Source organism: Sinocyclocheilus grahami, unplaced genomic scaffold (genome assembly GCF_001515645.1).
Source record: "Sinocyclocheilus grahami isolate Dianchi unplaced genomic scaffold, SAMN03320097.WGS_v1.1 scaffold283.1, whole genome shotgun sequence".
Lineage (NCBI taxonomy): Eukaryota > Metazoa > Chordata > Actinopteri > Cypriniformes > Cyprinidae > Sinocyclocheilus > Sinocyclocheilus grahami.
In genome coordinates, this window is record NW_015505462.1 from 1196372 (window position 1) to 1210158 (window position 13787).

The window sequence follows — 13787 nt, forward strand, 5'->3', positions numbered from 1 at the left end:
AACGAGCGCAGGTGGAAATATCAATAGAAAGTCTCTTGTCCAGTCAGATTAGAAAATCAGATTACAACTAGGCTAACTGTTATACATATAGGCTAACGATAGCCTAACGATCTTATTGTCAGGTTTATGTTCTGTTATGTGGACCGTTATTTTGTCATTCTCTTCTGTTTACTTCACTTCCTGTTTCAATGCTATTTGGTTTCGATTTCATAGTCTTCTGAATATGACCTCGTTAGTTATATCATAACACATACACACACAAATTATATATATATGTATGGCGATAATACCGCATACCGTGCTATTGAGCCACTCAAAATTACCACAAGGGAAATTCCCTCACCGCGACAGCCCTACCCCAGGAGCAGAGTTGAAGACCTATGCTGTTATTCCTCTTCAACCACATTTCCTGTCAAACCTCCACTCATCAATCAGAAGTGTCCTGCTCCTGGAGGGCCACATTCCACCATAGTTTAGCACAAGCCACAACTAAACACACCTGAACTAGCTAATCAAGGTCTTCAATATTACTAGAAACTTACAGGCAGATGTGTTGGAGGTAAACTCTGCTGGAAGGTGACCCTCCAAAAGCAGAAATGGACATCCATGATCCAGATTGAATAATTCACTAATTCAGGGGTTCTCAACTCTGGCCTTCAAGGTCCACTTTCCTGCAGAGTTTAGCTCTAGCCTTAATCAAACTGGAAAGTTGACCTTGGGGTCAGATTTGAGAACACTGAGAACCCCTACAATAATTTATATTATATGCCAGTGGTTCCCAACACTGGTCATGAAGTATTCCCAACTCTGCACATTTTGTATGATTCCATAATCAAACTCACCCTCAAATCATGCATCAGCTAATTAGTAGAGACTCCAAGACCTGAAATGGGTGTGTCATATAAGAGTGACATCAAAAACGTTGGGGGTATTCCAGATCCAAGTTTGGGAACCACTTTTATATACCAGGGCTCTTCAACTCCAGTCCTGTTGGCCCAAACACACCTAAACAAGATTATCAAGGTGTCCAGAATTGCTTGCAAGCTATAGACAAGTAGGTTAGATTGAGATTGTTGCTATAGTCTGCAGGGCACTGACCCTCCAGGACTGGAATTTAAGAGTTCTATTATATACCATTTATGTTTGTGAGTTTATGAACTCATTATTGGGATTGTATGTCCCTCAGCTGGTGCCATATTTGCAATCGAACCTCAGTCACTTTGAGAACCTGGAGATCTTGAACTTCAGGAATGGAAGCATTGTGGTGAACAGCCGTATGAAGTTTGGGAAGCCTGTTCCTCGTGGAGTCATTACTGCTGTTTACCTCATTCTAGAGGACTTCTGCAACACAGCTTACCAGACCATGAACCTCGCTATTGACAAATATTCATTGGATGTCGAATCAGGTAAGACAAGATCAGTCACTTTTGTCACTTTGGTCCTAAAGCATGTATATTATGTATTATGTACCTCATCACATGCCACCTTAAAGCTGTGGCTAATCTATGTGGGTATGTTTGTTTTAGGGGAACAGGCAGACCCGTGCAAGTTTCAGGCATGCAATGAGTTTGCTGAGTGTACAGTGAACCAATGGTCAGGTGAAGCTGAATGTGTGTGTAATGCTGGTTACTTCAGCATGGACGGACTACCCTGCCAGAGCATCTGTGACCTTCAACATGACTTCTGCTTGAATGATGGGAAATGCGATGTCATTCCAGGCCAAGGAGCCATCTGCAGGTTTGTATATTTGATTATATGACACTCAAGAAATGTTAAATGCAAATTTAAAAAAATAATTGCAGAGCATACACTGTACAATTAGGTCTGTACTAGCTGGAGAACAGCATTCTCATTCATATTAAACTATGTGGCTGCAAGACTGGCATTGTCTTAAGGTTTTTAAGTTTGTTTGTTTGTATGTTTGTCTGCTCTATAGATGCCGTGTTGGGGAAAATTGGTGGTACAGGGGAGAACATTGTGAAGAGTATGTTTCTGAGCCACTCGTAGTTGGCATTGCCATAGCATCTGTTGCCGGGTTCCTTCTGGTGGCGTCAGGAGTAATCTTCTTCCTAGCAAGAACTCTGAGAGACCAGTATGACAAGGATGAAACGGAGGACCCAGTACGGTAAGAGTCAATCTGGTAAATCACTGCTTCATCCCAACTCGCATGCTTTCACTGTGCATTATAATATTCATTCTAATATGGACTTTGTCTTATGTAAGGGAACTCCAGTTCATGAAAACTTTACCTCAGAAGTCCAAGCCTTCAGAGCCGATCACCTGACACAAACACTTGATTAGAGTTTGACCTTGAGTAAAGCAGACTTGAGCTTCTGGAAAAGTGCTATACAACTAAAACCTATAAAAATTTGAATGAAAGCATGATATTTCAATAAAATAAAAAATAAATCAACAGTGATGAATGAGAACATGCAAATTGTTCAATGAAAAACAAGTTTTAAAAAATAAAACTAAGGTTTAAATTACCCAACAAACAACAAACTATTGAATTATTACAATATATAAATATTTTTCCTGAGTAGCTTTGGCATGTAAATAATTGTTAGAACAAATATTTGTAAGAACTGTCACTTATGAATAAGTTACATTTTCATTAAATGCTTTTTTCTTACTTAAATCTCTTTAATTACTGCATGTGCAGCACCTAGGAAGAAGCCTACATTTCCAGTAATTCCATTATGAGATTTGCATTAATTCGTCAACATGGCGGATCTTTGATCCCTTGTGGATGTAATAATGGCTGTTGCGACCTCTTTTGTGTGTGTATACATGTTTGTATGCAGGAGAGAAGACAGCGGACCATTTCTAGACAGGGCCACTAAGTATAACCCCATGTTTGAAAGCGATTTAACTACAGGTTACAGCCATTACTACCAGCGGTACCCCGGGCCCCTAGTCCACAGCAGTGCCAGTGCCGAGGCATCCACAGAGTTCAGCAGCGAAGAGATACGGCATATTTATGAGAACAGTGAACTCACCAAGGAGGTACGGGTCTGTGAATGCATGTTTTCAACAAATTACTTTGTATAAAGCACCTTAGATAAGCAAGTGAAATTTTTTGTGAAATATGTAAGCAAGTGTGTAATACATGTTTCTGGGAGTTTCTCTTCCTTTCCATTCCATAGGATATTCAAGATCGCATCCGCATTCTTGAACTCTACACAAGAGATCGTCAGTTTGCAGATTTTTTGAAGCAGCATCAAATGTGAGTTTGTTTGTTTTTTGAACATGCCTTATTAATAACCTATAGCTTTGCTTATTTTCACCCCTCATGTAATTTTATGTTTATTTTATCAGAGAGATGGATAATCAAAGAGAAAGTTCCTCCAGTAGTCAATAGCTGTCCAATGTCCAATAGTCTGCTGAGTGCAAAACAATGAAGGTTAGTAAACAGTGTTATGAGAACAACATGTTATAGTGTAACAATATGTTTTGTGTCTCCAGTGTTACATCTAGTGTAAACATCAGTGGATCTTTAGGGCTTTTCAGACTTTTATTTTTTATTTTTTATTATTATTTTAAATACAGTGTTTGTATTGATTTGTGTCATGTGTTCCTCTTCTAGAAACTTGCGTTGTCTTTTGGGAAATGGCATCTTAGTGATTCCAGAGCAATTTCTCTTCTGGCTCTCTGAGATTTTGCCATCACAAATTAAAATGGCTGCCTATGGATATTTCTTAAAATAAGAATCAAGAAATTTTTATTTTAAAATTTTTTTTTTTTCTATTGTTAAAGGGATAGTTCACCCAAAAATGAAAATGTGATGTTTATCTGCTTACCCCCAGGGCATCCAAGATGTAGGTGAATTTGTTTCTTCAGTAGAACACATCTGATGATTTTTTAAGTCCAACCATTGCAGTCGATCAGTCATATAATGCACATCATCAAATGTGTTCTACTGAAGAAACAAAGTCACCTACATCTTGGATGCCCTGGGGGTAAGCAGATAAACATCAAATTTTCATTTTTGGGTGAACTATCCCTTTAAAGACAATTTTCTGCCACAGACAATATCCTTGTCATTCATTGAAATGTTTTGTTAGTGCCTTCTAATCTTATAGCTGTGGCCCATCTGTCATACAATGAATCTTTGGTGTTAAAAGAAAAAGATCCTTGATGCATTAATCCTGAAAGTTACTTGAATCACAGACCATTAATCTTGTATTACCCTTTTAGTACATTACCTTTTATGGTTTCACTGCTTGTCAGAGATTTCAAGCTGTTGTGTATTAAGTCAAATCAGGCTGCTAATTTTAATTATTTTTAAGGCAAGTTCACTTGTGGCCATCTTGGAAGCATCCATGCAACTATTTTCTATGTAGGTAACAGTTATACAAGTACAGCTCCTATATACTTGAAGATTGACCAAAACCTCCAAGACAATTCAAATAAGTAGGAAAATCTGACAGCAGTGGTATCATAGATCTGCTTTATATGCTCAAATCACAGGGGGGAAAAAACAATACCTCTATCAAAAAGGTGATTGGCTCTTTAACTGAAAGTAGGGACTTCCATTCCTACAGTTGCCATTTTGAGTGTTGCATTTCCTCCTATTTATTTTTTAAGTGAGTGCACCGTCACCTCCTTCCAATAATGGACATTTGTATGTATTTTTACATTATTTTTACATTATTTCTCCAAACTCGGTTCTGGAGGGCCGGTGTGCTGCAGTGTTTAGCTCCAACCCTGATCAAACACACCTGAACTAGTTAACCAAGGTCTTACTAGATATACTAGAAACTTCCAGGCAGGTGTGTTGAGGCAAGTTGGAGCTAAACTCTGCAGGACACCGGCCCTCCAGGAATGAGTTTGGAGACCCCTGAGTTAAAGGGATAGTTCACCTACAGTAAAACTAATATCTGGATTTTTTTTCCTAATTTTGTCTCTCATAGTTGAGGTATACCTATGATGAAAATTACAGGCCTCTCTCATCTTTTTAAGTGGGAGAACTTGCACAATTGGTGGCTGACTAAATACTTTTTTGCCCCACTGTACTTGCGTCATTACTTAAGAGAGTAAATTATTTGGCAGAATTGTCTTATATGTGTGACCGATGCCTTTGACTTTTTGTGAGAATTAAATAAAACTGTTATCCTGGAGACTTTTATTTACACCTATTTTTAAATTTTTGAGGAATGGTTGACAGTATGTATAGTTTGTATTGCATGCTTGCCTGTGTGTGTTTGCCTGCAGAGCGATACAGTGTGTTTTGGGCTGATGGTCTTCCACGTATCAGAGCTAATTTAGGAGAATAGAGAGCTCACTACAATTAGTCAAAGAAGAGATTACAGCCCAGATTACAGATCATTACCTGCAGCCTGTGCTGAAAGTGTGAGATATGACTGTTTTCCAGTTTATAGCATGAAAATGTAAATGGCTCTAACATGTGTTATACTACATAATGAGGTCCAAAAAACTGAGACAGACTCAATATGTGCAAAACTATGTCATGTGGGTTTGGAGTGACATGAGAGTGATTAAACTATGATAGCTTCAGGTTTGGTGTATTGGTCATTTAATGATAATGAAAAGATCTCCAAAGTCACATACTTCATTTTGTTGATATAATGAGAAACAAATGGAGACCAATGTGGTAATATGTAACACATGAAAGATACAATTATCCATTATTTGTTTGCTAGTGTTTTAAGTAGAGAGCATGAGAAACGACTATAATCAGAACCAGGCTGAGTGCCTGAGGCACAAAGAAAGGGATGTTTTTCTCTCTACAATGTCAGAAGTGAAAGAACTGATGGTCCAATGATTTTGTCGACATTTGAAGTGTAACTGAATAACCTCATGCTGCTCTATTTTAGGTGTTGCATTCGCTATGAGGCAGTGTTTGCACTCTGTAGACATTGCTACATTTCTTGTAAGTAGTGATATAGGACAGTGGTTTTCAATTCAAGTACTGGGGTACCACTGCTCTGCACATTTTGTATGCCTCTCTTATCTGACACCCTCGGTTCAGTTCATGGATCTTCCTCCTAACGAGCTGATGATCTGAATCAGGTGTGCTAAATAAGGAAGACATACAAACTGTGCAGAGCAGTGGAACCCCAGGACTGGAATTGAGAACCACTGATATCGGAGAAGCGAATCTTTTCGAAACTCTGAAACAATTGAACCAATATTGCATCGAAAAATGATTCTGATTTTCAAAGCGCTCGGAACACCGCACGCTGGCGACACTGGTCAAGATGCTGTAAATACAACGGGAACACAGCGCAAAGTGTAATCTATTAAATATAATCTACAAATAATACCATTAAATATGAAATGCATGTATCATTTGTTTTATTTTAATAACATGTAATGCTTGTTTTGTGTTCTTAGGCAGGACTTGGCAAACTAGGCCAATTACGAACAATTAACTACTATTTTTCTTTTTATAACCTACTATAAACGTACATGTATTCAAATTCATGAAAACTGAACCGAGATCAGTTAAAGGCACAATATGTAATGTTTTGCCACTGGAGGGCGTGTTTTCAAAACAAACAAAGAAACAAAGGCCTAGTTAGATGATGCCGTGACTGAGTGTGGAATCATGGGAGTTGTCGTCTTCATCCCCACAGCCGAAGCAATCCGACGGGACTCGGGCAGAAATCATGTTCATGGATGAGCTAATGTATTAAAGATTTATTAACGTCGTAGTATGAAGCAGGGTGAGGCGGAAAGCCGTCGAAGCAAAACAAGGCCGCTGAACGAGCGTGACACACGGCTCGAAAGCAGCGGAGCTTTTATTATGCCACAGTCGACCGCTTCCGCTCCTTCCAGAAAGCAGTGGAAGTAAGCAGCGCTGTTTTATCATACTAGATACATTTGAACGTTCTGTTATAATGCTACTCTGTGCCGTCGTCGCCTGTCTAAGAAAATGCATAGCATATTAAACCGTCTTTGGTGTTTCCATGTTTTCTACAAAACAAACCAGAAATCGTTATGACGTCATAGGCAGGCGACACAATGACACTGTGGACCTTTAAAGGCACAATATGTAAGATTTTTTTATTAAAATATCCAAAAACCACTAGAACAGTGTTATATATTTTGCTGACTTGTGTACTTACATTATCCCAAATGTTTCAAAGAATGTTTAAATCCAGAGAAATAAGCAATTTTAACTAGTGACACGGACAGTGTCCATTGTGTCGCCTGACAATGACGTCAAAACATGGAAACACCAAAGACGCTTTAATATGTTGTGCGTTTTAATAGACCGCTGACGACCGCACAGAGTAGCATTATCAGTCGTTCAGGGGTTCACCAGATCAACCGAATTTCGAAACGTTTCTTTAATGTTTTTTATTGAATATCAAGTGGCCAACATGAACTATATAACTACATTTCGAAACGTTTTGAAGCCAATGCTCTAATCAGTATGATAGCCTCGTTTTCTGAAATGAGGTGGGGAATTTGATACACACGCGCTCCGAGGTTCTGAAAAGTTTTCAAAGCTTCAGAAAGCAGTGTTTCGAAAGTGACTCACTACTGTGTTTTATTAATTCTGATTAGGTTTTTTTTTTTAAACCCGTAGAGTATTTTTGTAAATGCTATAGCCTATTGTTTGATATTTAAGTTAAAAAAAGAATGTTTAGCATCCAAAATTAGGAATTCGATTCACGATTTTGATTTCACAATTAGATTTTCTCACGATTTTTTCAACAAAATGAGATCGCAGACATACAGTAAATGAAAACGTGCCGTTTTATTAGGCTATTGCTGCATGTTTCTTTGTGAAATTGAAATATAACAAAACGAAATACATTTTAGAACAAACCCCAAATCAAACAAGTAAGTTACACAAATAAAATAAATCTCTTAATATGAACAAACTAAGGCTTTGTCTGTGCTCTTTCCATTTAAAATGAGAGGCAACCACTGGATTTTAATCATGATCCAAACAAAGATGCAGCATACATGCAGCATGAGTAGTTTTTAATCTAAATTAGACTGTATAATTTCGAAATTTGAAGCAAAAACAGAATGGTCTGACTTTAGTTTTGTGAAACTATTCTACATAACAGTAGCGAACCGTGACTTTTGAACCTTGGCCCTCTCCCCCTACCCTTGCTTACAGAGTCTATTTAACCATTCACTGAATAGGCAGACTTGAAGAGTTTATTGCCACAGAAATTTGATTTATTTTATTTAAATGATGATTGTGAAATTAGGAATTGCTTAAATACAATTGGAAATTACAACTTTTTATTAAAAATATTTAAATAAAAATTAAAATTGTAAATATTGTTTTTACAATGGTTTAGGCCATCTCCGAGGGCCTAGACTAGAGGGCCCTGACGGTTCCCCACTGCTACATAAAACATATCGGAATGAAACAGCAGATGAGCTGAATGAGACGCAGATTCACTCACTGACAGCAAGTAGAGCTTATGAACAGCAATGATACAGTGTTTCCTGGGTTTCCGCTGTAAAAAAAGCAGAGCAGTGCTTATAACCACTACATTAATATGCATTGTTCAGAGGCAGAGATGAAAAGAAAATACCACGTAAACTTTTCTAAAGATAGTCAGTTCCCCTCAAAGATACATTCATATAAACTCCTACTCCAATTGTATCGCAATTTGTTTGGCATCTCAACCAATTTGAATCGTCACATATTTGAATCGATTTTCGACCAGCTAGCGGTTAATCGTTACATCCATATCCAAAATTTAATGGACAAGAATGATAAGAATGATCGTGTTCGTTTTGGCGTGAAACACCTGTTCATCTCTTCACATTCCGCATGGTTATTTTTGTTAGAAACATTATGCCAGGGGCTATATCTTATTCTACTAAATGGATTTGCTTAATAAAATAACAGTAACATAATCAGAACAAATTAAAACCATGACAGAATGTTAAAGTAGCCTATAGTATGCTAGATCTGAGACTTGTTTTGCACACTGTATGTTTGAGATAAGTGTTGGAGACAGACACAGAAAAGGATTCTTCCTGTTATTGGTGTGCATCTAGTGATAAATTTGAGAAACGTCCTGCTGCAGGGCACACTTGTACAATATTTGTCAGTGTTACAGACTTTTCTGGCAACGTTGATAATGAATCACCCTCCTGAGTAGAATTCATCAGTTTCCCCCACACACATATGCTGCCAACAGCTGCATTTAGTCACTTTTTCTTCCCCCGAAGAAACACAAACACATACAAATTCTCACAATATTTAACACCACTTATCGCTGATATCAAATGACCAAATTTTATAGACAATTTCGTTCCTTGTGTAGGACATCAAGCACTCATAATTTTAGTGTTTAATGCAAGCACATTTTGTCCACACCTTCATCTTTTTTCTACTTGTGTTTTTGTCCGTTTGTTAATCGGTATGTGTGTCTTTTTATATTTGTGTTTTGTTTCATGACCAAAATTTCTTGTGCAGGAACATGTGCGTGAAGTTCATTTGGTTCAACACGACTCTCCCTTTGAACCACCCACAGCTGCAGAGCAAAACACACACAGTCATCTGCACCAAATCATTACACACGCCAGAGCCTTAATCATTTTTGTCCAACCTGTTTTGTCTTTTGTACCACCATAGCCCCATTAGTACTGTAGGTCAGTAAGCACCCATTTATTGGCTAAACTAAATGTGTCTCTAATAATTCATATTATTATATGAATTATTAGGGATTAATACTAGATATAATTTTGCATTATTATGAATATTATTTAAACATTTTTATTCAGACCAACAGCACATTGCGAATGTGTTATTGTTTTCATTTACATTTAAGCAGGCGCTTTTGTCCAAAGCGACTTACAAAAGAGAAACATGTTTTCATTTGACAGTTCAATAAACAGGAAGGTACAATTTAGACACAAAATAGCCAGTTACTTTATCTGTTTTTGCTCTGATAATAAGAAATAGTTGCAAATGAAGCCAAAGTTAAAGACTCATTCATAAAGACAGACAGTGTAGGCCTAGTTCCTGAATGAGTCAGTGCAGTGATTTTAAATGAATCGTTTTAGTAAATTTATTCAACGACTTACTCATAAATACAGCAACATCCTAATATGCATATTCTCTGAGTAATTACTTTATTCATTGACTCACTTATGAAGATTGTTGCTGTGACCGAAATTGTATGTTGTAGGCCTATAGTAGGTAACACATTTGGTTTGAAACTTGCGCTACTGTTAAAAAGCTGTATATATGAATGTGTGTAGTTGCCTATGAAATTCAGACATAGATATGTTATCTACAGCCTCAATTAGTGCCACTACACTGCCATCAAATCCTCTACCCCGGGGCCTCATGGGACAGTAAAGTGTCCATCAGATGCGTGCTTCAGAATTTCGCCAGAAGTGTAGGTCATCCAGGAACTTTTCACCTTCTGTTTAGGAATACTATGAATTCAGAAATACTACTCCACTCACTTACCGTTTTTCACACATTATAATATGAAAGTAGGTATATCCTGATGCAGGGAGGCACTAGTTTACTCATGAATCAATGTTTTGAACAAATTAGTAAATTATTCAGTAATTCATTCATAAAGACAGTCACTTGTCGCCACCTACTGGCGCATTGTTGAAACCTGCAGAATGAGAAATTGAAGGATCTGCCATATTTTTCAGCAAGGAAGTAAGCTATTTGGGAATGTGCAAGAATTCACTAGATGCTTTGGGGGAAAAAAGAATAAAGTGCAGTGCATGGTAAAACTATTTGCACAACAAACCAGTGTGTTTATGATTATGATAATAATAGCGGCTACTTTGTCTCAACTTAAAGCCACTGAGAGACTAGAAAGATAAGAAATCTATGCTTTTGTTATGTAAAAATAAATATAGGTAAGGCAGAAAGTACTTTTTACTACTTTTATTGCACAGATTGATTTCATTGACGTTATATACTGTAGTTTTGGTCAACAAATACACTATAATGTGTACCAATTTGAATGACAAATTAAGACTGGTTACAATGACAAGTTTAAAATCAAAATCCTTCAAAGTATCCCCAGGTTGGGAATCACTAGCCAAATCTATATGTCATGTGGGAATATCATACCTGACCTGCTGGAGCTCAGATACTGGCAGTGCAGTTTGGCATGCACAGAGATCCAACCTTGGAAATGTATAGATGACTAATCTTAATCCATCCCTTTGACACCTTTTGGCACATTGGCTTTATCAGTGTGCCCAAGGAAAAACGGCCATCAGCAGTATGATTCATTAGCAGAGAGTTTTGTCCTGCTGCCAGGGGGCCCATGATCAGGATGGCCAGAGCAGATGAGTGCATTCAATTTCCATCAAAAATGCAACTTCCTCTTGATTAGAGTCTGAAAGATGCAGTGCTGTACATCTGCCTTAGACACTAGAACATCAAACAAACAATGACAGAGAACAGATAGAAAACAGACAGAGAGAAGAAGAGTGGTGGTGATTCCCGTTTCCCTGACATCCCAAAAAACATGATTCTTAAACACGTGATTGCCGACAGCAGAGACACTCCAGTCCTGAAAACAACGAAGAAAGATCCGTTCATATCAGTCTACCTGTCACACATATGATTTAGCAACTGAAAAGTCCCTGACTTTTGAAAATTCATGAATATATCATTCATATTCATGGTGTTCTGATGCTGAAGGCTGGGGTTTTGTGTGTCTGTTTGTGAGGTAGTTGGGATTTTTGTAATGAAACATCTGTGCTGAATTTTCAATTATTTATCCTGAAACACCTCCAAGAGTGGGGAAGAAATAAAACCAAACAACTCCTGGTCACTACAGACAGAATCAGCAGTAAAAATAGTAAAATGCTGTCATGTAGTTCAAGTAGCACCGTTTAAAGTAGACCTATGTTGTTATGCAAATCTGTTATGAAATCCATTAAAACACTGGAAAATTCTTGTATGTTTGACAAAATACAGTATAAATGAAATCAGACAAGATAAATGCTGTTTGAAAAAAAAAACTAAACTAAACTAAACTTCAATGCTGTATAGAGACTCTTTGACAATTCTCAAAGAAAATTCTTGTTTGTATAATGTGACACTGGCTGCTGAAAATTCAGCTTTGCCAAAACAGAAATAAATTACATTTGAAAATATATTAAAATACAAAGCAGTTATTTTAAAATGTAATAATATTTCAAAATACTACTGTGTTTTTGAGCAAATTACCGTACAAAATTTTACCAACCCCAAACTTTTGAATGGTACCAATATTTATATTAGGGTTGTAAGTATGTTTTTTTTTCCAATGGACAATTATTCAATTATTACATTTGATAAATAAACTACTGACCTTGAATTTATACCCTGGTATCAACATCCCATTGCTTTTCCAAACTGACTGCAAAGACCTCAGTAGTTTTTAACAAACTCCAGCAGTTCATAATCATTTGTTTGGTCACAATGATTTGTCAACTTACAGTATATTTTTAAAGATGATTTGAAGTAAGTTTGACCCATAATTTATTATTACAGGAGGCTAATAGGAGACAGCAGAATCATGAGACAATGGCATGTTCAAAGGCCTTCTAGACAATTGACCGTAAGTACAAAAATATATAAAATCATTTTCTGGTAATCAACTGGAAACAATCATGTTTAGTCAGAAACCTGGAACACTGTTATAGATGCTATAAATAACATGCTTTTGCACATTTTGAACATGTTCATTTTATTAATGAATGGATTCCAATGAGTCTTCAAACACTTTTTCATGTTTTTCTCCTCTAGCTGTGGTTAAATAGATTAAGTCTGAGAAATGGGTAACATGTGGTATTACATTATATTTTGAACAGCCACACTGTAGAGTCGCTGGGAAAGGAGAAAAAAAAAGTTCTCTCTCAACAACAGTTATCTTCAATGACTAAACAGTACTTTGTTTAGCATAACATTCTTGTCAAGGCACCTATGTGTTTCAAATTGCCATTGTATTCTAAGGTTTAATATTTCTAATATGAATTGTACCATGTGTTTTTAGTCAAAATAATTCACATTTCTTATTATTTGTGACTACTGAGACCTATTGAAAAAATAGTTATAAGTATATACCATATGTGTCTGTGTAATCATGTATTATTATTATTAAGTCCTGTATTATTTAGATTTATTAACAAAACCAGTACATTTTATGTGTTTTTTAAAAACCATTTAGTTATCCTATGATGTGACATTAAAAATGATCAAAATACAGTTTTATTTTTTTAATCACATGTATATGTATTTAATTTAGTTGTAATACATTTGTTTATCATAGATGGAGTTGCGTTATGCTCTGTGCTGTTAATGTAAATAATACAAGAATAGTATAAACATTAGTAACTCCACAAATGTATCGAAATTGACTAAATTTACTGTCTTTGGGAATTTTTAAAATGGTTATTCTGCAAATGGAAGATGATTCAATTATGTGTAATTGTTTTAAGTGTTCTTAGTTCTTTGTTTTGTTAATTTGTGATGAAACTTATTGTATTGCTGCCCATTTTGGCCAGGACACTGTGAAAGAGATTTTTAATATCAGAAAAGGCTATCCTGGTTAAATAAAGGTTAAATAAATCAAATATTTTCTTCTTTCTAATGAAGGTCCCAAATCCTGCTTTGTGATATTATTGCAGTGACTACTTAATGATTTTCGAATAAAGTTGATCCCAAACACTGAATCAAAGAAAAAGATGCAGCCAAGAAGAAAAATGGAGTGTGCTGAAATGGTGTAGTGAGAGAGACAGAGAGATAAGCTAAAGGTTTAACAACTACAGTGTGACATCATAGGGTCCCTCCCTCTTATTAATAATCCAGTATA

At 36.5% G+C, this 13787-nt stretch overlaps 1 protein-coding gene across 5 annotated transcripts in view; it reads left to right on the top strand.

The window, feature by feature from the left end:
• The window catches only part of LOC107600387 (interphotoreceptor matrix proteoglycan 2-like), a 22264-nt gene extending 9348 nt beyond the window's left edge, over positions 1-12916 (top strand). For 3 of the 5 annotated variants that reach the window (XM_016292270.1, XM_016292273.1, XM_016292274.1), the window contains 7 exons: positions 1187-1737; positions 1937-2125; positions 2805-3006; positions 3147-3226; positions 3319-3403; positions 12467-12533; positions 12722-12916. In XM_016292270.1, the coding sequence (XP_016147756.1) occupies positions 1187-1737; positions 1937-2125; positions 2805-3006; positions 3147-3226; positions 3319-3361 (1065 nt within the window). In that variant the 3' untranslated portion in view covers positions 3362-3403; positions 12467-12533; positions 12722-12916. Of the gene's footprint in view, positions 1-1186; positions 1738-1936; positions 2126-2804; positions 3007-3146; positions 3227-3318; positions 3404-3586; positions 3751-12466; positions 12534-12721 lie in introns of those variants that run through there. The other 2 variants (XM_016292272.1, XM_016292271.1) reach the window with 2 other exon arrangements.
• Positions 12917-13787: the final 871 nt, after the last annotated feature.